The sequence below is a fragment of the Rhea americana genome, unplaced genomic scaffold (genome assembly GCF_003343005.1).
Source record: "Rhea americana isolate MKP2758 unplaced genomic scaffold, rheAme1 scaffold_275, whole genome shotgun sequence".
Lineage (NCBI taxonomy): Eukaryota > Metazoa > Chordata > Aves > Rheiformes > Rheidae > Rhea > Rhea americana.
In genome coordinates, this window is record NW_028186396.1 from 401,817 (window position 1) to 424,741 (window position 22,925).

The 22,925-nt window shown below is 37.2% G+C and overlaps 1 protein-coding gene across 1 annotated transcript in view; it reads right to left on the reverse strand.

The window, feature by feature from the left end:
• The window catches only part of SYNE1 (spectrin repeat containing nuclear envelope protein 1), a 313,359-nt gene that overhangs the window by 14,529 nt on the left and 275,905 nt on the right, over positions 1-22,925 (reverse strand). The window contains exons 128-137 of the mRNA XM_085308428.1: positions 18,807-18,969; positions 14,681-14,868; positions 12,427-12,577; positions 8,954-9,136; positions 8,432-8,569; positions 7,519-7,710; positions 6,329-6,659; positions 3,501-3,643; positions 2,462-2,588; positions 1,209-1,420 (exon numbers count right to left, since the gene is read on the reverse strand). Of these exons, the coding sequence (XP_085164554.1) occupies positions 1,209-1,420; positions 2,462-2,588; positions 3,501-3,643; positions 6,329-6,659; positions 7,519-7,710; positions 8,432-8,569; positions 8,954-9,136; positions 12,427-12,577; positions 14,681-14,868; positions 18,807-18,969 (1,828 nt within the window). The remainder of the gene's footprint in view (positions 1-1,208; positions 1,421-2,461; positions 2,589-3,500; positions 3,644-6,328; positions 6,660-7,518; positions 7,711-8,431; positions 8,570-8,953; positions 9,137-12,426; positions 12,578-14,680; positions 14,869-18,806; positions 18,970-22,925) is intronic.

A 22,925-nucleotide genomic window follows, 5' to 3' on the forward strand; every position in this document is an offset into this window, starting at 1 on the left:
CAGAAGAACTGGCTCATGCTTCAGATATTTTAAAGACAGGGAGGGCCCTGTAAAACTTAAAGAGATGTAGGGTAATCTTACTATAGCTCACAATAAAACTTTTGCCCTCACTTCTCAGTTTTGCTGATAAACATAAAAAGCAGCATGTTTTGCAAGTGGAAACTGCTGTCAACAGTATTTTAAAATAAAAGCTATTACTGAGGGAAAAGAAAACACACAAAGAATATAAACAACTTACCCCAATTTATAGAAGCAGGACGTGTATAAAAACTCTGATTTGTTTACATTGGAAGCCACAAAAGAAACCCCGCCTCTTTTGGTTTGGAGGGCACTAATGGGCTTTCCAAGAGTGGGTGAGATAAGAACAGGATTCTTATGAAATGTCCCCTTTTCCACCTAGTTTACAGCACTTACTTAAAAGCCCCATGTCACAGTGACCTTTGTACTACTTATGGCAGCTATATTTGGATTCCAGCGAAGATCAGCATTAATATGCTTTATATGGATCACTGCCGGAAATAGTGTTTACTGCCTGTCCACCTCATTCCTCGCATGGAGTACAGTGCATTTTGACACTGGCTCCACATTTTTGTGCCCAAGGTTGTAAGATGCTAATAACCGAATGTGAAGGCATGGAGGATCACATTTGAAGACCTTGTAGCAGTAAAATACATAGGAGATATTACAAMAGCAGTGTTCAGGCCTTGATACATCTGGAAGGGAATGTTGCAAAGGACACCAAACTCTTTCTAATCGCAAAGCAGATGTTGTATTAGGTGACATCAGTGGCTAGGCTGCAGCTCTTTTGGGCTCTCTCTCTCTTGCTCTCCTTCCTTTACCTAAAGTAGTATGTTCCTTGTGACCTATTTCTTGTAAAAGAGCAATACAGGTTTCTCCAGAAGATTTTTTTTTAATTGGTCTTTTTTCCTCCTTTCATTAGCTCTGCTAACTTCAACAATTATCTGTGCTTTCTGGAGTTATAGTTGGCATAGAATTAATATTTCAAAGATTCACTTGGATTCTCTAATAAATGTTGGTAGTATATTTTTCAGCCAATAAGAATAAAATCATTTTCTCAGCTACTTTCTTCATGTAGTCTGCTACACACAGCATAGAGCAAAACAAGTGCACCTACGGGCTACCTCTCTAACATGCATTGTACTGAGCTCTGCTTATAAGGTAAGTTATGGGGGGAAAAAAAATCTCACTTTCAGTTTTTTAATCCTCAGCTCAATAGATTGTATGTCAGTGCTGAGATCAAGACGGCGGAGCTTCTCCAGCTCATTTTCAGTTTCTCCCAACCAAGCCCAAATGCTATTAAGGTCAGAGTTGAACTGCTGCCATTGCTGAAGGTTCTGCTTCATTCTCAGCTCCTTGCTTAGAGCTTGGGCCTGGATTAATTCCCACCGGTCAATTACACCTGGAAAAATAAACATCAAATTCAACAAAAGAAAAAAATTAATGAGCCACACAATTGTATCAGCTGAATTGTGTGCAGGACAAAGAAAAACTCCATAAACCCCAGAAAGCTCAAAACCAGCAAACATCATGTGGAAAACTAAGTTATTCTGAAGAATAAGACTTTGGACAGAAAGAATGAGGAATCTGAATAAGTGACCAGCCAACAGGCAATTTTATCACTTTCTAATGTCAGATTCCTATGACTTTACAGAACAGTTATTTGACACGTAAGAGTTTTTAGAACAGAGTATATTGGTATAAAGACATAATAAATTAGTATAAATGCAAACTGTGCATGAAATCTGACTATGTCTAAATAGCCACACATTTATTACTTTCATTAGTATTTGTATCTGTTGCAATTTAATATTCACATCTCACCACATTTGCCTAAGCTACCATTGATGCATTAGAGAAAAACCAACTTTAAAAAGAGAAAAATAAGAACTATTTCTTACAGTTACTTATTTGAAAACACTACAGCTTAGAGGAGGACAAGCTATACCACCCATTAACTTAAAATAAAAAAAAAAATCATCTAAGAATAAAATAGACTGCACAGGTAGCATATCTAGCCAAGGTGAGAATGGAGACCTTGCCTTTGTAATCTCTGATAGAAATCCATGTTTTTACAGTGCAATTTACCTGTTCTGCAGCAGTTGCTTAAATCTTGTCAGCTGAATACAAAAATATATTGCCCAAAGGCTTATGGTTATGTCTCACAATGTGAAGAAGTTCTTAAAATGCACCTGTATATCCAGTGCCTTTATATGGCACATACAAGGAATACTTACTGATTTATACATAATGATCTAAAATACATTAAACAGAACATGGTAACAGATACAGTCATTCTCTCCACACCAATATGGAAGAGGAAATKTTGGTAAATACATATATATATAGTAATAAATAATATCATGCTCTTTTTCAGAACAGTACTGCACATGCTTCCTGATTTTCACAGCTGCTTTCCATGAAAAAACTACATGTTACTTACCAGCTGTTTGTGTTTCAGTACTGTTCAGGTTAATGAGTCCAGACAACTTTTCTTCTTCCTCCTTTAGTTTATATCCAAGCCTTTTTACAGAGTCTATGCTTCCGCTGCATTCACCTAGTAGTTTCATCTGTGTTAAAATAAGAAACAAAAAAAMCCCACCTCTATGTGCACTGTACAGAATTAAGGATTTTCAGATATTTCCAAAAGTAGGTTCAAATATGAAGGTAAAGTCTATTACTTTAACAGYCTGCACTGATATTGACAGCAAAATGTACATGGAAGCTTAAAGCCTAAGTTCAAACAAAATGGAAATAACTCGGTTGCCATTGTATGAAGACACTGCTGGGTACAGCAGGAATCAAAGAATGGATAGCTGTAGGTGATATTTATTCTAAACATGATACTACAAGACAAGACACTAGAAGATGTGATAAAGCCAATTAACAGCAGTTTGAAAATGTTATCTTGCCTCTGACACCTAATCTTTCAATTCTTTTGGGGATGAAATGTTTAGAACAATTTATAGACCAACTTTTTTCCAGAAAACCTCTCTGAGAAAGGTTTTTAACCACAGATTCCCTATATGCAACCTTGGTTACATGATGCATGTTTATAATTCATCAGTAAAACAAATACTGTGTATCAGGCTATAAAACCTGCTTTTAAAAGCAGAGGAATTTAAACAAGGGTGATCATCTTTAAACGGATAAAAACGTGTGTGTGAGAAAGTCCTTTTGGAAACTGCAAAAATGTAACAGGAAAATAAACTCCCTAGAGTCATGTTCCTGTAATCTTATGCTATTGTAAACACACTAATAACATAAACAACAATAGCATGTGATTAAAGGGAGCAACCATTTGAGTGAATAAGTCTGAGGAGCAATAATATCTAATTGCTTTGTTGCAACAGCTATACTTCTTTCAAGAGCAAATCTAAGCTTGGAGTACTGATTTGACTTGTGCTCCAAAATACGTCACCATGCCTAAGAACAGTGATTTTCAGTTCTCTCAGCATGTGATGAGACTCAAGCACACGCACATATCCTTTGTAACTGGAATCCAGCTCTGGTCCTGTAGGTGTTTTGCTGCGAATGATGTTTTCTGTTTGCTGTATTTGGAAACGGCTGGTGTCTAAGGCCTTGTCCAGCTGCCGGATATGTGTTTCCAGGACACCAGGTTCTCCTATACCAAAAACAAAAATAGTGATTGACACTCAAATTTTCCAGAATTTTTTTACCTTTTTCACAGGCAGAACAAATACCAGAATGAAACCAGCACTAGCTAGATTAGACAGTAAAGGGGAAGTATGATTATAGCAGTGTAAGTAGGACAATGTCAAAACAATATGATAATTAATTATATCAGAGGGTGTTAGCAACCTTCCAGAGGACGGACGATTACACCAAAGAATGTGCTATCAAAGACCCCAGAGTTTCAATCAGGCATGCAACCTATTCTGAAGGGACCTCTTCCCGCAGAGAATGCCTGCTCTCTCTGAAGGGTACAGTTCTTGGTAAATTGTGTACTATTCTCACACATTTCGGAGAGGGCATTGCCTCTTTTCAGATTCACTCTTGGGCAACTTTGTATCCTGAAGTCTTGTCCAATGATCTGTGTTAAAATTTGATCTCTCCTTCTCATTTCTCTTCGCATTACTTCTCTGCCCTACCAGAGTAGAATTTTGATCTACATGAAAGGATTCTATCTCTACAAAATTTTGAAGAAAGAAAGCATTATATAAATGATAAGTGATACTATTATAAATGTATCCTCAAAGTCCAAAAATGGCTGGACATCTTGAAGCCCCACAGTAAATAGTCTACAACTGATTTAGGAAACATACTAAGCAGCATTCTGTCACTCTGAGGCTGATTTGAATTAAGGCACATGTTTATATGTTTATAAAGACACATTTAAAAACTGGTACAGACAAGGGAATCCTTCTGCCCAACTGAGGATCGAAAACAGTGCCTCTTGGGTAGTTAATCTTTTTTCATACCAAAAAAATTCCAAATGGATGGAGTAAGTTATTGAATGTTGCCTTTCTCTCACTACTTCCAAGATTTTCACAAGTCAGGAATCAACACACATTTTTCTATAGAGACTGCTACATGTCATCCTCTTAAAAATGCCCTCTTAACTTAATCAGTCGCAACATTATGCCACAGCAATCCTCCGGGGAATAAAAACAGACAGTGAAACTGAGGTCTCAGTAGAACTCAGATTTTAAAGTGTTTGATATTTCAGTTTTGCAGTTACATCATTATTTCAAAGAGTAAAACCGTGATATCATGAGAGAAGGTATTTGTAAGTGCATTTAATCTCTCTGAGAGCATCCTCTCACAAATGAAACAGTAGGTATAATCTTCTTTAAAAATGCAAGCAACTTGAAAAAAAAACCCTTCTTCCCATAGGAAAGACTAGGATAGAGACTCTGGACTAYGATACCCTATCTTGGCATTGTTATAATTTTAAGATCATGGAACAGCAACTAGCCCAAAGGTTTACATGTAAGTAATAATTCAGGCTGTGGCTGTGAAAAAAAAAATGTAAATATGAACAACCAGGCTTCGCTCACTATCTTTTCCATCTACCTTAATCTTTAAGAACCACCCTTCTGTCAGAGAAGTAACAAAGTACTGAGTTCTGTTAAGGGACTCCAGAGAATAGAAGACAATTTGAGCAAAGTACTGGTCTGCTTAGTCTGGTTAGCCAACATAGGAGGGCAACTTAGACAGTATTTTAAACTTCACCATTTCATCCATGCACCATCCATTCATCTACTAGTAAAACAGGATACTTCTATATTTACACGCAAATGCCATCGCATAAGAAATATTTATTTTGTAAGTTGTGGAAAGCATAGCAGATGCTACGAGAAGAGAAAGATGTTATGCACTGTGATATATGCACCTGGCTATGATTAGTCTTTTTTGATGCCTGACAGAGATATTTCTGAGTGTGTTTTCTGTGAGTATTACACAGGCCTCAAGGGTTTCAGGGATCTCTACATCTGAAAAAATAAAAGCACAGTCTAAGCTGGCAGCTCAGCAATGGCTGTMTCCTCAAAAAAGAAGTTCTTTTCCTTGGATGGAATATATAGATGGTTCTAATAACAATATCCTTTTTGGAGAAGTAAAAAGGATGAAAAGTGAAACACAGAGACTGCTAAAAAAAGCCTCAAAATCAAAGCAAACCTGACTCTTTTCAGAACAGAGCAATGATCTGAAAACTAAAAGACAGCCATGAGATCAGAGTATGCTATACCAGTAAGTTYTCTTGCAGAATCACCTACATTTGGGCACTTTCGCTTACTAAGATTTACTACACAGAGTATACACACTTAAAAAGGACTTCCATCACCTGAGGAGAGTAAGACCTGAGATCCTACCCTCAGGCTAAACTTACAGTTGCCAGAAGATTGAAGTCTTGCCTGGATAAGGAATGAGTTAAGATTTACTTAAGCACTTCATGATTTGGTCTTGTTTGTGGATCTGTCTCCCCCAGAATTTCTTAATTCAGTTGTTTCATACTTCTTGCCGTATTCAGTATAGTTTTTTTCTAGTCAGAATAATGCATTAGGCATTACTGCTACAGATGACATATCCCATCTGGCAGACCGCAGGCACAGAGACACCGCCAATTCTCTGTCATATCACATACGCCTCTATGATATTCCAAGGCTGCAGTTGTCCAGGAACGCTCAGCACTTTTTCTAAGGCCAGAAGGCCAGTGGGATCACTTAGGGAAAGCTATTTAAGATCTTCAGGGGCTATTTAAAATATTTTTCCATGAGCTCCTTGGCAAAGTGATCACACAAGCAACATTTTACAGAGGGAAAACAGGACACAGATTTTGCCACCATACCTGCTACACCAGCTGCTCCGCCAAGGTAGAAGTCTTTGTCTTGTCCTTCTTCTTCCTCAGAGTGCAGTGCTCGTGAAACAGCTGTTTCCAGGTCTCGACTGAGGTCGTAGTCATGATCCCACTCCAGAGGGATGGAGTCCACGCTTGCAGGGGTATCCCGCCCTGATCGCTCACTTCTCATTTGCTGGGCAAGGGGCAGCGAGAGGTTGGAGGAAGGGTGTGGGGAGAGAATGCTGTCTGCAGATTTGTCATGCCAGTGTATGTCAGAGAGATCTGCTGATTCATCTAGGTCCACCTCTCTGTCAGAGAGGTCATGTTCATCATCGGTCAGCTAGAAGTGTAACACAAACAGAACTGATCAACGCAACATGCAGAAGCACTGCACACTCAGCCGGGCTCAATGAAATAAAAGTGTCACTAGATAACAGGGAAACTGACAGACTTTCCATTTTGTACCCTTTTTTCACACTTCTCTTTCCTTACTTTCAGATGAGGTTAAAAAAAATCCAAATTGCTTAAGGCACTGTAGAGTCTCATATCAAGCAAATGTCTCCAGACTTTTTACTGATGCCACTTGCAATGCAGACAATGAGTTAGAGAAAACTGCGGAAGCAAGCCACAGGAGGTACAAGCGACCTTTATTGTGATAATTATACTCTTTCACACTATGAAAAACCTGGGTTTTGCGCCTTTCCTGCAGTAGGATTTGAGCTACCAAAAAACATTTTGCTTTTAGATCTTGGACTGTGTGTTCAGTTCCAGAGGCAAGAATCTGTCAGTTCTGCAAGGGGAGAATCACCTTAGCATTTTTGTTTGTTAAATAAAACAGAACTCAATAATCTGTTAACGAAACTATCTGACAGAGCAGGGATATGTTCTTATCACTAGTCCTGTACTGTCACCCTTATTAATAAAAATTATAAATCTCCAATTTGCACAGACTTGTATGATGATTTAATAAGATTCCAGACCTGGTGAGTGTGCTCCCTGGACAGGACAGAAAAAGCATGTAATGAAGGGAAACACATGATCAGGGTTGTAAAAAAAATTAGAATCACAGAATTTTTTGGAAAGTTTCAGAAGTTTCATATTAGTGCACTCCAATGGCGTTCTCTCTCTTAAGTCTTACATTTGTAAAATGGAAATAAAAGAAACAAATAAAAAATATATATGCGTGGAAGTTTACACACAGGAAGGCGGATCAGTTTCTTGTGGTAGCGTTCCACACGACCAAAGACCTCTTGACAGTAACGACGCAGCTCATCTAGTTCTTCTTCAATGACAGCTGCATCGATGGGCTCACTCTTCTCAATTAGCTGCTCTCCCTGCACAATTATCTGCTCAATTTTGTTGTTGTTCAGTGAAATTTCTTGCTGAAAAGCCTGTGTAAAAAAGCCAAAGCTTTATCAATGAAACCAATATTAAAACAACTTAAGTTATCAAGGATGCAAGTCTTAGCATTTTTTCAGCAAGAATGATGTGGGTAACAAACAGGATAGCTCCAAATATCCTGGCAAGAGCAATAATCAGAAAATAAATTTAGCATTCCTTAACCAGTCTTTCTACTCAAAAACAGTGATACTTGATGGTTTACCATCTCATTCCTCAATTGTTATATTTGGAAAGAAAACCCTTCTCTAAACAAGCCATGCCCATGACCAAATGTCTACAATGGACAAAGATGCTAAAACTAACACGCTGGAATTTTGGATAACATAATGTGTTTCACATTTTATCTTTTCCTCTCCAAATAATACTTTTTTTTGATGTAGAAATGGCTGACAAATAGAGAAACTGTTACGTGTTGGAATAGTGAAGGCTTGACATTAACCGTTTTTATTGAGACTTCCTCTGTTCATCACAGAACCGAGACTGCTTTTTGAAAATTTGTCACAGTACAAAGCTTTCCTACTCCGACAGAAAAGGACCTTTTGAAACCTACCATACCCTAAAAGTTCTGAGAGAAAACTCTCAGCCTACAAGTAAGGGATTGTATCAAGTTGCATTTTTGCATGATGTTTCTTATATTCTTCCCTCCTCCCATTAGTATTTCTACCCCTTCTCCGCTCCCTCCTCCTATTTCTATGCAATCATTTTTTTCACCTTAAGTTGCTTTATCTTTGCTTGGACATCGCACTCTGAGAAATGCTCGATATTGGTCAGCTGCAGGTCCATCTCTGTTAGCCATACTAGGATGCTGTCACGTGCTGTCTCAAATTCCTCACGTTGGCCAATAAAATGCTAGGGGAAAAAATGAGTTACGTGAAATGACCAGCCAACCCTAAGTAACTCAGAAACAGTGGTTCTCTGAAGAAACAGTTTTCATGTCCTTCAAATCTAATCTGAAATCACTGCACTCTCCTCTTTCATCTTCTCCATGCTTTCTAAGTAACACTGTCTCCAGCTGCAACTAGCAGAGCTGTGAAAGATATCTTCTAAGAAAGATGGAGGGCACCGGGCATGTTCTCACAGATTTAATATTTTGACTATATCAGACAAAGTGAGCAGAATGTAGGAAATTCCCCCAGAAAGACTGCATAAACATATTGAAGCTGAAGCTCCTGGACTACTGGTCATTCAAAAACTATAGCAGTGAAACCAAAGGGCTTGAAAAAGGAAAAATACTTTTAGTCTGCGCAGGATAGAAGTAACTCGCTTTTGTAGATTGTCCCATCTTTGGTTTCCTTCATGGACCATCTGCTTGAGGCTGCAATCAGAGTCAGTGCGGTTCTCTCGGGCCAAGCGGCGATATTGTTTATTAATCAGTTCCAGCTGAGTCAGACTTTCATGCACCTGTCTCTGGAAAGCCTAAAAGAGGATCCATAAAAGACACCATCAGACTTTTACTTACTGAAATCAGGAAACATTTGCAGCCTTTCCCTGTATCTTGATTCCACTTCTACACTCAGACCTGTGTTAGTTGATCTTTTGGGAATCCAGGAGGGATGCAGACACCTACTAAGGGTTATTTGATTGAAAGGCTCTCTTCTGATTAGAATGAGTCAAAAAAGTTTACAAAACTAACACAGTTCATTAAGTGACATACTGCAACAAAAATATCTGTTATATTGACTAAAAACATCCCAAAAAAGAAAGAATGCCCTTTCTGCTCAATTTTCTGTTTTTGTATTTGAGAATGGGAACAAAACAATGAACTATGAAACTGATTAAAAGAATAAAAGAAAAGAAAGCCAAGATTCCTGTGGTTTCATTGGATTTCCCTACACATAGTGAATCTGCTATAGTACAAACATTGAGCAGCTTTAAGAAATTGAATTGCATATTCTGAGATTTACAGAAAAATGTGAAAAATGGTGTTGAAGGAATCTTCTCTTTATCTTAGGTATAGTGGTAGACAAGTAAGTTTTACCTTAACAAAATATTAATGGAAAGAAAATTTCCCTAATACCAAATCAGCTTATGTCTGGGCAAGTGTCTRCCACGCACTTTCAGTGCCTTCTCTACTGTTACAAAAGCCTCACCCATTCAGCCGGAGAGCAGAAACAATAGGTAGTTTAGTCCATCAGTTTAATGCTGTGACTAGCAATCACAAAGCCAAACTGAGACAGCATGTTGTAAAGGAGTTCACTGAATTAATTTATTTCTGGACCATTTTTCAAAAAGTGCTTGCTTTTATGTTGTCATAGGAACAGAAAAACAAACAATCAAACAAAAAAAGACTATTTAATCAGATCTCTTTATAATATTTAAGTAATATAAAGGTGAACAGTTTTTGGTTCCCATTGTAGTTCTGCAAATTTGCTCTCTCATGTTGCTTACAGTGTAAAAAACCAATTCCTCTCAAAACTAGACACTACCCTTGAAAAGGAATGGAGGTGTGTAGTAGACAACACACTTCAGTATAGAAATTATCATTAAAATATCAGCAAATAAGATTTCTATATAAATTCTATATACCATTCATATTGTGTTAGTGAAAGTTAAAAATGAAACAAGCATATTTCTGTGAAAAGACCAAAGGAAAAAAATAAAAGAGCCTGTTTGAAAAAAGGAAAAAAGCAAAACCTGCAGGGTCCTCTCAGCAGAACTATTGTCTGTTTAAATGCTGATTAAATTGAGGATAGGGCAACTAAAAACAAGCAAGTGGGTTTGCAACTGGAATTAAATCCTCAGCAGAACTGACTTCAGTTAAAATTGCANAAAAAAAAAAAAAAAAAAAAAAAAAAAAAAAGAGAGAGAGAGAGAGAAGGGAATCTCAGATCAGTTGCACAAATATGACTTTATATTTACTAGGAACATGAATCTACAAGTGTGCAGCTTTACAGTTGTTGTTTCACCTGCTACCAAGCCTTGTCTAGCAAAAGAGCAGTTGCACATTTGTTTCCCGTTTTTTTCAGTTCAACTACATAGGAATTCATTTTTTGCCTTCCTCCCTGTAACCTCTCTTCACTTGTCTGTACTGCTGGAGAGAACAGCAGTGAAATCAATACCTCCACATTCAATAAGAGAAAGACTTTAACACAATTCTTTGTTTTCAATTTTTTAAAAAATCCAACTAATGATATGGAGGTGAATATAAAATTAGAAAAAAAAATGTTTAGTTAAAACACAAAACTACTAAACCACTTCAGTCCGTATGAATAGTTAGCCCTAACTTCACAATGAATTTGGCAAATTCCATTGCATTTGAACACCAGAGCAGCTGTGATTTCCCTCCCTGCTTTCTGGTAGCTGTAGAAACTATGTACTCCTTTCCTCCCTCCCCTCCTCCCTCCCACCTTCCCCCCCGCCAAAAAAAAGAAGTAGAACCAAACTACATGCAAAGCAGCCCCAGGAAAGGCTTCTAAACTGTTCTCTTTATAGCTAGTTCTGCTGACCCTACGTAGGCAGTAAAAATTCCATGAGCCTGCAGGAAAGGGAAGGTCGGCATAAAAAGCAAGAAAGCACATTCAGTGAAACAGACATCGGGCAAAGTCAGGTCAGCTGTGAAAATCAAAGACAGCCAAGATATATTTGGTACCACTTCCCATACAGTAACTCTCTAAACAGATCAGATCGTGATCACTGGAAGAAGGGACAAGGGAAAGAATGTCTGAGACAACGTATTCATGGCCAGGAAGCAAACATCAGTATTCTATGGCAGCTTTCTACCTCATCCTAATTAAGAGGTCTGGTAGCGTTTAACAATAAAACCTGGCCAGTACATTCTGAAATGTCACTGTCGATAATAAAATCTGACTCTGGCTAAGATGTTCTAAAGCTTTGCAGTTCATGTTTTTGATGTATTTGTTAGACCAAAAAGGATTAACTGGTCTTAGATATTGTTTAAAATTTGCAGTTCTTCTTCACAGCATACACTTCATAGCATCTGACTCTTTACAGAACTCTCTAAACAGTGCCCATAACTTGTTCTCTTTCTTTAAATTATTCTTCTCTTTCATGTCAGTATTTTCCTTGCAAATCTGAAGTTGAGCAGAAGATATTCAACGACCACACACATATCCCATTGCAATTACGTGACTAGCATCACACTGTAGTTGACACAACAGAGTTATGTAATGTGCTGTTAAGCATTGATTGAAGTGATAACTTCTCAATTTTCAAACATACACTTAACTTGTAAGTCATGAGGGACACCGTGTGGACATACAATAACACTTGCACATACATGCATTTCAAGGATCAAGCTTTAAAATGGGGGTATTGTGCATAATACAGGAAAAGGTAAAGGGATGGTTTCAGAATATTACAGACAGAAGTAAAGGGATGAAATCATAGCAAAAGCAAAAATATGTGAAATGCATATGAAAGGATATGTGCTCTAGAGAGATTTATAATGTTATGAAGTACCTACTCACTGAGCATATTTAAAAGCTGCAGAAGAAAAAAAAACTGAGAAATGTAAYTTTGGTGAACAAATGGTACATGAGAATGAATCGACTTACTAGTGTTTTCAGTTTCTACTGTCTACTGCTCCTTTGTCTTAAAAACCTGCCAGTGAGGGCAGCTGCAAAATCATCAACTCCAATACATTAATACAGTGTCTCTGTCGAGTGACTTATGTATGGGAAGGAAGAACACCAGCTGGCTACTGTAATGTGATCAGTAGATATTAAATTTCAAGTATTATAAGTCACCTCAAATTTCTTTAGTTCTTCCTTAGCAACAGTGTAAAGTACACCAGAGGAGCTTGGGGAAGCAGCTGTCCTTTCAGAGATTTTTAACCAGTCTTCAAATCTAGAGTAGTCATCCAGAAACTTTTGCCATAGACGCCACGTCTCTTCAATTCTGCAATAGATAATGGAAAATTAGGGAATGCTTGGACTGAAGGCCAGCTGACCTACCATACTTATCATCTGCAATAGCAGACTAGCACTACACCAAACAGTAACTGGCTTTTAATCTAACTCAGGCAGCACAATTGATAAAAAGACCACAGAAAAGGCTGGCTCATTCCAGATTGAGCTGGAATAAGATGATGACAACATTTTAGAGAGTGCTGTAAATCTAATTTTGGAACCAGTATAAAAGGAACATTTTAAGCATGGAATAGTTTTAAAAATCTGAGTGTATGCCAAATAACTTCAGAAATGCAGTCCAGCAAAGGTAGCTAAACAAATATTTTAGAGATGAGAAATTCCACACTACCTACAGCTACAGAAACTTTTCTTACACAAAACTAAAGAAGCTGCAGCATACGTTTTAAAGTTGTCAGTCATCATTCTGCATTGCAAAGTGACACAAACATTTTTTTGTAGTCATCCACAAGTATGTCATCTTATTTGTGGCAGATTGTACTATAGCAGGACTTTGTCTTTCAAACACAGAAAACATTTTCTCAAAACTCAGACATATAGTTCTGAAAGGCACCTGATCCACTTAGTACTTTGAGGAAAAATTTATACTTTATTGATGATGTATTGTCAAATCTAATCTAATGACAGGAATTTCACCTGTTCACCTTGTTCCAGGGCTTAAGTTGTCTGTAAATCTRAAAATTTTTCTGTGGATGACTGTTTCTAGGAAAATAAAAATCTAAAATATTAATAGCTTAATTAGTTTACTGATATAAATCAGTTAATAGCATAATGTGTACACTACAAGAAAGTAAAATAGAGACCACTTCAATGCACTGTTTCACATTTTGGTAAAGTAATTCTGAATTCATTTACTGGAGATAAAGATATGAAGAACTTGTATATTTTTGAAACATAATGAGTCAAAGATAGAAATTATAAGAAATACTTATGTAAATAAAAATCACAATAGCAATAATACAAAATTATTTAAATATAGAGACATATGTGGATATAAATCAGTACAGTTTATAAGCAACAAATCATATGCCTAAATTAAGAAAATCCTTCCTAGATACATCCTTAAGAACATCCCACAAAACCAAAGATCATACAATGTTTAATACAGCCTCTTGAAAAGTCATATACTTTACCTACAGTTCTTTATATAACTGCTTAAATATCATAGAAATCAGATTCATAATTTAAAAAGATACAGAAAAGATCTCCATAAATACAGGAATTCAATYAGCTACTTAAACATGTGTTACTGGTCAACAGAGAGTATATAGCACTAGCCCAAGGTAGCCTCATTTTTCTGGCTATAGAATTAAGTCATGCTATCCTAGATGGGGATAGAAAATAACTGAACCTTTTCCTCTCATTGTTTTGCTGCAGTTCCATGTAGGACTTCCAGATAATCTTCTGGATATAATGGGCATATAGCGTACAGATGGTCTGAATACGCACAGTAAGTCTAACTACACCCAAGATGCACAGGCGCAACTACCCACACTGGCTCAGCAAAGCTAAGGTGGTCATATTGTGAAATTCCAGACAAGTGTTCACAGTCTTAAAATTTTTCATAATCACAATTTTCAGACATAASTGAAACTGTTTAGGTGTTTAGGTGTTTAGGTGCATAAAAGTCCTAACATCTGGAATAACATTTCACTCATTCAATAGTTTAGTTTCCTCATCAATCTCAGTGCTTCTAAGCTAACCATAAGTGTTTAAACTTTCTGTTTTAGGTCATGTTTTTTAAAACTCTTGGAGTTATTGTTTTCCTCTGAACTTTCTCCAGTTTCTCCCTCATTATTTCTATGAGGCACCATGAACAAGACATTCCATCTAAAGCCTCAGGGCAATAGAACGTGATAACTGACATCTGTACTTTGTATAAAGGCATTTATTAATGCAACACAAAATGTTATTTTTTTCATCTATAGCACGTCAACTATTGTGTTTTATTCAATGTATGATCTTTTCTGGTCATTAGACCCTTTACTTCAGTACTGCWGTCCTATCACATACTTCCCATGCTGTATTTTTGCCTGTGGAAAGAAATACTTGTTTGCAGGCACCGCAGACTTACTTAAGTCGCCTTTCCATTGACATTGCACAAATGTTCCTCCACCTTCTGTCCAGATTCCGCGTGGCTTGCTGGATAGAGTCACACTCTGCTTCTGTAGCACAGGCATCACAGTCATGAAGAAGCACTTCACACAGATTGAGAACAGACGCCACTCCAGTGCTGTGCTTCTCTATGTCCCTCTGAAGTTCCTGTAGTTCAAGAAATTAATTCTCAAGAGAAATTGCAAAACATGCATATATGCAAAAGCATTTCTCTTTTACTTATTCTAAATAAAATTTAATGAAGTTACAAACAGGACAAAAAACATTAGATGAATATATATTAAGAGATTGCATCTGCACAAGTGGTGTTGCAATGTTACCAACAAAGCTAGGAGAACGTGGCAGCATGCACAGCTCCCCCAGGACCTAAAAACACCAGAACATCAGCATCACCTGGTATAAACTGTCAGAGCTCTACACATTCAGCTGAGGCTCTTTCACATASATTTAACCAAAATCACCACTGAATGGTGGAATTACTCCTTGCCCTTTCCCATTATCACAGAGAATGTAAAGCAGAAGTTAGGAAGAGAAATGTGACAAGAAAACATGTCCTTCTCCACTGTAGGCATTTGGCAAAGGTATCCTTCATGAGCCTATTCTTCTCCGCATGAGCTAGCTGCATAGTTGCATGTTCAGCACGAGATTAGCAGCAGCACATACCCAACAGTGCATCTTCACTAGGAGATTGTTCTTCCTTCAGTTTTCCAATTTTACAACGTTTTCATTGGAAATAGAAAGGGAGACTCAGAACAGCTGAAGAAAACCTACATTATCTTAGCACTTATCGTGTATGCTCAGTATTATTTATCAAGTCAGTTTCTTGGTTGATACGGCTTATTCTGCACTGATGCCAGTGTCTCATCTTGAAACAACATTTCAGTTTCTGTTTTGAACTACAGGTTGAAACATAGACAAACTGCATAAGCAACTGACTGTTTCTGCTGGAAAAGTGCAAGGAAAAAAAAATCTGCCTGACTTCTGACTACACTTGCAATGAATCATCAGAATACTAGATGGATAAATTATGATGGACACACACATGGCTAAGGCAACATAATCCCAATAGTGACAGAGAAGTATTAATGTACACAAAGAAGTGGGAGATTACATCCAGAATATTATGTTAACTTCTAGTTCAGGTAAAGAGAAGAGCTATTAGGATTATCAAAGATGTGGAAGTTTATTTAGGAGAGCAAGAACTTGGATAATTTAAGGTTGAGTAGAGAGAAACCACCCTTTATAATTTTATCAGTGAAATAAAGGATGGCATACAAGAGAAACTACAGTGTCAAAAAGTGAAGAACGAGTATGAATTGGCCATTGGTCTACAAAAGTTTAACCTCTAACTAGAGGAACTTTTCTAACAATTAGCACTATGAGGTTCCTGCTTTCTAGCAGGAAATGAAAGCTAAATACAAAATCTAAAAACCTAGCAGTTTTGAAATAGAGCTAGCTCAACTTAAATCAAAAATCTAATTGTTTGTGGTAATAGAGATTGGACTCAGTTACTGAAGTGATCCATTTCCTCTTCTAATCTGTGAAGTAGAATGGATATTTTGTTGAGACCACTGAGTAGAAAAATGCAGTATTTTCTTCTTCAGCCTTGGCTGAAGAAGTACTTCTACTTGCCTGCAAAGCGCTGTCTTTCATCACAATGTCCAAGTGCTTATTCTTCTTTCTCCTCATCCTGAGATATTATATAAGGGTGGGTACTATAAATAGATGCAATATCCTATGAAACATACTCCAAACAGCTATGAGACTTGAGGTTAAGTAAGTTCAGGTAACACAATCTCCTCTTTACTATTTTGGAGTAGAGCAGTAATGAGAACTGCAAAGTTGGTGGTCCTGAGGATTCCTAAGGGATAAACTCTTCTTTCACCTGCAGAATCTTTCTACAAGTAATGTCTACAATACTTTTTTCTCCACAGTCTTGTATTTTGTTCCTAACTTCTTTAACTTTCCATATTTATTAGAGAACAATTAGCCTTTTGGTTAGTTCACACAAGGAGCATTGCTTTTATGCACTGCTGTCTCGCATATACAGCTTTTCTTCTTGATCATTGGCCTCAAAATACTATTTTTTTCACATTTCAAATCAYAGTAGATTTAGAAAGCAAATAAATAAGTAATTCTTGAAATGCAGCTTGCCATGCTAGGAAAATGCTGCAGTGAGGTTACAGTAACTTCCCTAGGATATCCAACTTTAACTGTCTATTTCATTACAGAGAACAGCAACTGATCCTTGGCTGATGTGCCAGATGTAGATGATGATTAAAGTTACAGAAATGAGATTTGCCCCCTCCCCTTCCACAATATTATATTTTTAATGTAATCTTGCATGTAAAGAACCAGTAGCAGTATCTGCAGGGAAGATAACATGGCCTCTGTAGAAGACCAAACATGGAAAAGAACATAAGAACATTAACTGAGAAGGAAAACAGGATGAAATATTTGAGAAAGTGGTCAGCATACTGGTGTTTTGAGCTGCACTGAATATCTTTAGAGCTAGCCATAAAAATACTGTTTTCCATACATTAAATGTTTGCTTATTTGTTTTACCGTGACCATGGCCTGTAGCATTATCAAAATCAAATCATTACAATTTTTCTAAACATGATATTCTCCCAGGATAAAATTCATCCCTATTTTTTGCCTTTGGAGCTCCTGTGAAACCACTTACATTTCCAGAGAATATCACTGCATTCTGTCACTGCATGGGAACCACCATGAAGAAAGATCAGAAAACAGAGACACACCAGTTTCCATGCCCAGAACACATCTTCTAAGGAGGGCTTGTAACAAATTATAAAGTGTCTGAATAGGGATAGTACTAAAAAATATGAGGTATTTAGTTTGCTGTTAGCAATATTTAGCCCTACACAGAACTTTAATGCCTCAAAACCACACATTAGTGATGCTTATTGTGTGCTATAAATTATTAAGCCTGTGTAAATTGCATATAATAGTTTAATAAGCTGTTCTGCACTGCCACATAGATAATCAGTAGGGGAGCCAGAAGTAACATTGAAGAAGTTCTTTTGTTCTTGGGTAACTGAGTCCCCAGGCTCAGCTCAAAAGATCAAAATGCAAGTTTGTGCACTGTATAAATTAACTAACTATCCTCAAAGTCTCCTGGCACTCCTCTTCCCATAGATTTCTTCCTCCTCTGGAGAGAGTACTCAGGAGGAGAGCATCTAACTTGCCACCAGTGAGGCTGACACTAGTACCAGACTTTCTTGCCAAGAAACCAAAAGGACTGCAACCTGGGATGTAACAGAGCAACAGTCCTCTCAGCTCTGTGCTTTTGAGTAAAACTACATTAGGCAGATGATGTATGGAGAGCCCATATATTTCCTTCTACTGCAAGGAACTAATAGTTCTCCATAGTCAGTGAGACATGCACATAATGTAGTAGTGAAGTGGAACAGGAAAAAAAAAAGTATAGTAAATATTCTTAGCTATACTGTTTATTGTAATGCCAAAAACTGCTTGACACAGCATCTATCTGTCCCTTTCAGTGTGGACTACTTTGTTCCAGCGCTGCATAAAGGCTTTGTGCACTATAAGACAACTGATTTTAACTTCACATATATAGTTCATGCATCTTTGCGTGCAAAGTGATTCTCAAACATGTTTACAAGCTGCAAAACAAAACAGAGTTAGAAAGGTTGCTAAAAATAGTCTTTTTCAAGCATGTGCAAAATTTCAAAGATCTAATAGGTGTCAGTTTTGCCTCTGGGAACAGACAATTCAAACGAACAAAAAACAAACCTTAACAGAAAAAAACAATTGCAATAGCTCGCTCAGGTTACATCTCTTGGTACCTTACCTGACTTATGAATGTCAAGCAGCTCCTGGTGGATTCGAAGTTGAACCAGTAGAAGGCTCTATAAGTGACACAGTAAGTACCACTTGCCTTGATATTTAAAGACTCTTTGTCTCATGCCCTCTGAGCATTGAGGTAAATATGGACAGCCCTAGGACACTCTTCACTTTGGTTCTYCCCACACTATCATGCACTTGATAAGTGTGGTGAACATGTTAAGATTTTTAGTCTTCTATCTCATTTTATATTTTACCTGCTGTTCATTTAGTTTCCTTTGTATCTCCTCAGAGTTGCAAGTTTCATAGACAATAGGTTTGGACAGCTCTGATTCAATGTGGGATAGCCAAGATCTCAGGCTACTCATGTTCTTATCCAGCTGTTGCACTGCAACCAGGGTCTCCTTCAACTTCTTCACCCTGTAAGAAAAAGAAACAGGAGTATAAGTACACCCCAAAGGGTAATTTCTCTCTGTGTTTCAGGAGGATTCACACTAGAGAAAGAATTTAGACTGCAAGTTGTATTCTGAAGTCTTCCTTTACTAAGTAATGGAAGTATGTTATATATACAAATAGTGCTGCATTCACAGGCTCTGATTAAGAAAAATTATGAGCTTTTCAATGCCAGACTAAGTTTTAAAAACTTCCGTACCTCTATCAGTTGAATTAAATATTTATTAGCGGGAATCCCCCCCACATTTTTTAAAAATAAACTCGCACACAACAAACATCCCAAACATCCTAAATAATTTAGTTATTTGACCAACAGAAGGAAAAAAAGGTCTTCTTAGACCAGAAAAAAGCTACAAATAGCAGKTAAGCAGTACTGGCAATAGAATGCACTGAGTGAACTGGGTTTTCTCATCCTGATGATTTCTAAACATTGAACTACTGTGGTGAGATTTGTTCTTGAATAAATAAGTTTTAGTGAAAGAACTCAAACTAAGAACTTAGAATCCCTGAATCCCAAGGGCTTCTTTAAGCTGCACGTAGTCTTAATGGCCATCAGATTTCAACAGATGAGATTGGAATGTTACTTCATAGTGATTTCTAAGTAGTATATTCCTTGTGACCCTGATAAGCAATAGCAATGGCCAGCAAATGGTGTTTGATGCCAGGGAACATTAGAGAAGCAAGTGGGGGAAATCTGACTAACCCTTCACCCAACACCCAATATTTTTTTTTCAGCTTGTCTCAACCATAAAAATGTCTTGCAGTAATTCCCTTCTTTCTACCATCACATTACATAAAATACACTAGTGGATTCTGAAATTGTTTCCAATCTTCCTTTCTTCTTTTATGTACCACAAACAATTTTGAGTAAAATTCCCTTTCACGCTTCTATTGCTCTCCCACACAAGTGTTTTAATGTCAAAAAGCTTTAAGAGATGAGTGCAGCTGGGAATGCACCAGTGAAGCTGGGCTGAGAAATAAAAGATTGCTGGATTTGTAAGACAAACAAAACACCATCAGACTAACCTATACATAAAACACAGTAATGTGCATTTTTCCATTAACACTAAACTGCAAATTTATTTAATTTATTTCCAAACTCAATGCAGTAGTTGTAACTGGCCATTAAGAATCTAATACGGAAGTCCTTTCCTCATGAAAGGAAAATGCAGAGATCTTAACATCAACTTCAAAAACTTTAAGACTGTTAAATCTTTTAATTTTTCATCTCTTTCCASATCACAGATGCTCAAACTCTAGCTCATAAGCAGCAAACATGGTTAAGAACAGTTCAAACACAGCTTCAATGCCAGGATCTCATGATCAACAGCTGCAGAATTGTAATCTGAAAAAAATTTGAGTCTCTCCTCAACCTCACAGACAGCCAATACAACTAAAATCCAGTCCCTTCTACACTTAGATTTGCAAGGATAGATGCTGTTGCTCTTTTACACATGTGGTGGAGCAGGAAAGGGAGCAATGAGTCATATCAGCCCTGTGCACATGCAACACTACTCCAGCATCTGCAGCCCAAGCTGTGACCAGCATTTTCTTGTTTACAGTTGTACAGTACTCTAACCTTTGTGCTGGATTTTAGTTAAACTTTGTCTGCAGCACCTGCACAGCTTTGCACAACTGCAAGTCTGCAGCCTGTTGTTTTGAAAACACCCTCTTTGCATGTCAGACTGCACGAGAATGCTTCCCTGTCTGAGCAAAAAAAGCCCCAAGTAGAGCCGTTTTCAGAGTCATTATTTAAGTTAGTCATGGGAAGGAAAAAAGAAAAAAAATAATATATTAAAAGAAACCTCCAAACCAAAACAATGTGTACTACTAAACCTGCCCTCCCCTCAAGGACTGTTGCAATTTTTAAGTATACCTGCATCTAAATTCCCCAAAGCAATAAAATAAAATAAAAAAACAATGCTGACCCTCTCACCCTCAGACATACTTTTAGAGGTGTCATAACATTCTCTATTTTAGAGTCTAACGCAATAGACTCCTTGTACAGGGTAGAAGTACAGGCAAATAAATAACTGCTTCTTGGACCATGCTGTAGTTACTGTTATGACTCAACAGTGTTGTGCCTCTAGCTACTCTGAAAACGTATCTGCGAACAAATGGTAGGTCTAGTCCATCACCCCCAACAGTTTTTCCTTCTGAGTGTAAGCACGCAGGATACCTGCACTCTTCACCTCAGTGAACATTACGCCTGTGTATAAACAACTACATAACGTGTATGCAGCAAAGATGCATCTGTCCATTAAAAATACAGCAGCTCAAAATCTTTCCATGTTAATGGTAAGGTCTGAAAGCTAATGGCCTAGAGACAAACTTAGAGACAAAGGTCAAATTGTAAACCATCGAAGTACATGGAATCTCTAGCCAAGTGCAGCTGTGACCTTTTGAGATTTCATTTACAATACTATGTTTAAAAAGTTAATTATTTTGATAATAATCTCATGCTTTTCTTGCATGTTACTGCAAGAGGCTTTAAGTAATTCCTCGGCTTGAAAATGAAGACTCCACATTCAAAACAAAGGGCGGGACCTGTAGCTTTGTTTTAAAGCACAAACATATTTCAAGCTTGCTAAATTTTACAAATAACTGAGGCTCAATGGAATTTTGTACTTTTATTTGTTGACCATTTGTTGTTGAAGCCATTGCTTCAACATTTGACCTTGCTCAACAAGGAAAACACTGCATAATTCAATTGTTTCTGAAGTTTATTGAGGAAAACTCATCTGAAGGTTTAAATGAGCTTATGATACTTGCACTTTTACATTGCAATTACCATACTCCAGCTTCCCAAGAAGGCAACATATCTTTAAAATATCTGTTTTACATTAAGACAAGGCAGTGGGAGAACATTTTGGAGCTCAAATTAAGTCCAAACAGTTTTAATTCAACCAGTCTTACTCTAGACTGCCTTACATTCCACTTAGACCTAAACAGGAACAGCACTGTAAATCCCTAACAATGTATCATATAGAACTCATAACTACTGTATTAGTCATTTAGACAGCTGGTTACTAATATTAAACTTAAAAACCAACATCAAAACAATCAGAAAGACTATCTCAACTTAGCCTGTACAAAGCCAGTGGAAAGCAGAAAAGTACTAAAATTATACTTTGATTTGGAGACAGTTTCAAGAAACAGTTATCATACGAAATTGTATCAATTGCACATGCCTTTCATGAACCTGAATACTGTAAAAAAATTTCTGTTTTAAAATCAGAATAAATACAATTAATAAAAAGTATTGTCCAAAGTAGGAATAGTACTGCCAATTACATTTTCTCTTCCAATCAGACCGTCTTCCCTTTCAAACAATAACCTCATAGAACTGGGAACAACAGAAACAGAAAACTATTAGAAAAGATAATGTGAAGAAGAAAAAACAGAAGTTAAATGAAAAATCCAAAAAGATGTCAGATGTAGGCTGAGTTCACAGCAGAGCTAAAGTATTTAATGAATATTTTGTAACTGCATGTAAAGATACAGGGCAGACTAGCTTGGGTCTGTTAAATCTGAAATACTTTCTATACAGTCTTTCTCCTTCTCTGCCTTTTGCTTGTAGCCATGCCCCTTTGATGACACAAACAGCGAGCAGACAAATACAAAGTCTGCTTTCTCTCATGTGTGTACATGTTCTTGTATTTAAAAACAACAGTAAAACCAGTCTAGAGTTTCTTCCAGATGGTTAAGAGATTTTATTAGTTGTGAGTCTGTGTCAGTTATAAAAAGTATATCCAGGATCCAAAAGGACTAGCTGTAAAACAAAGTATACTGTTATCATTCTCCACTATTTTTAAAACTGAGCAGAAAATAATCGGTTTTAATTAAGGTAGTAATTTCTACACATCAGTATTTCGCCTAGTTTCCCAGCACGCCAAGACTTCAGAAAGAACTGCAGCAATCAA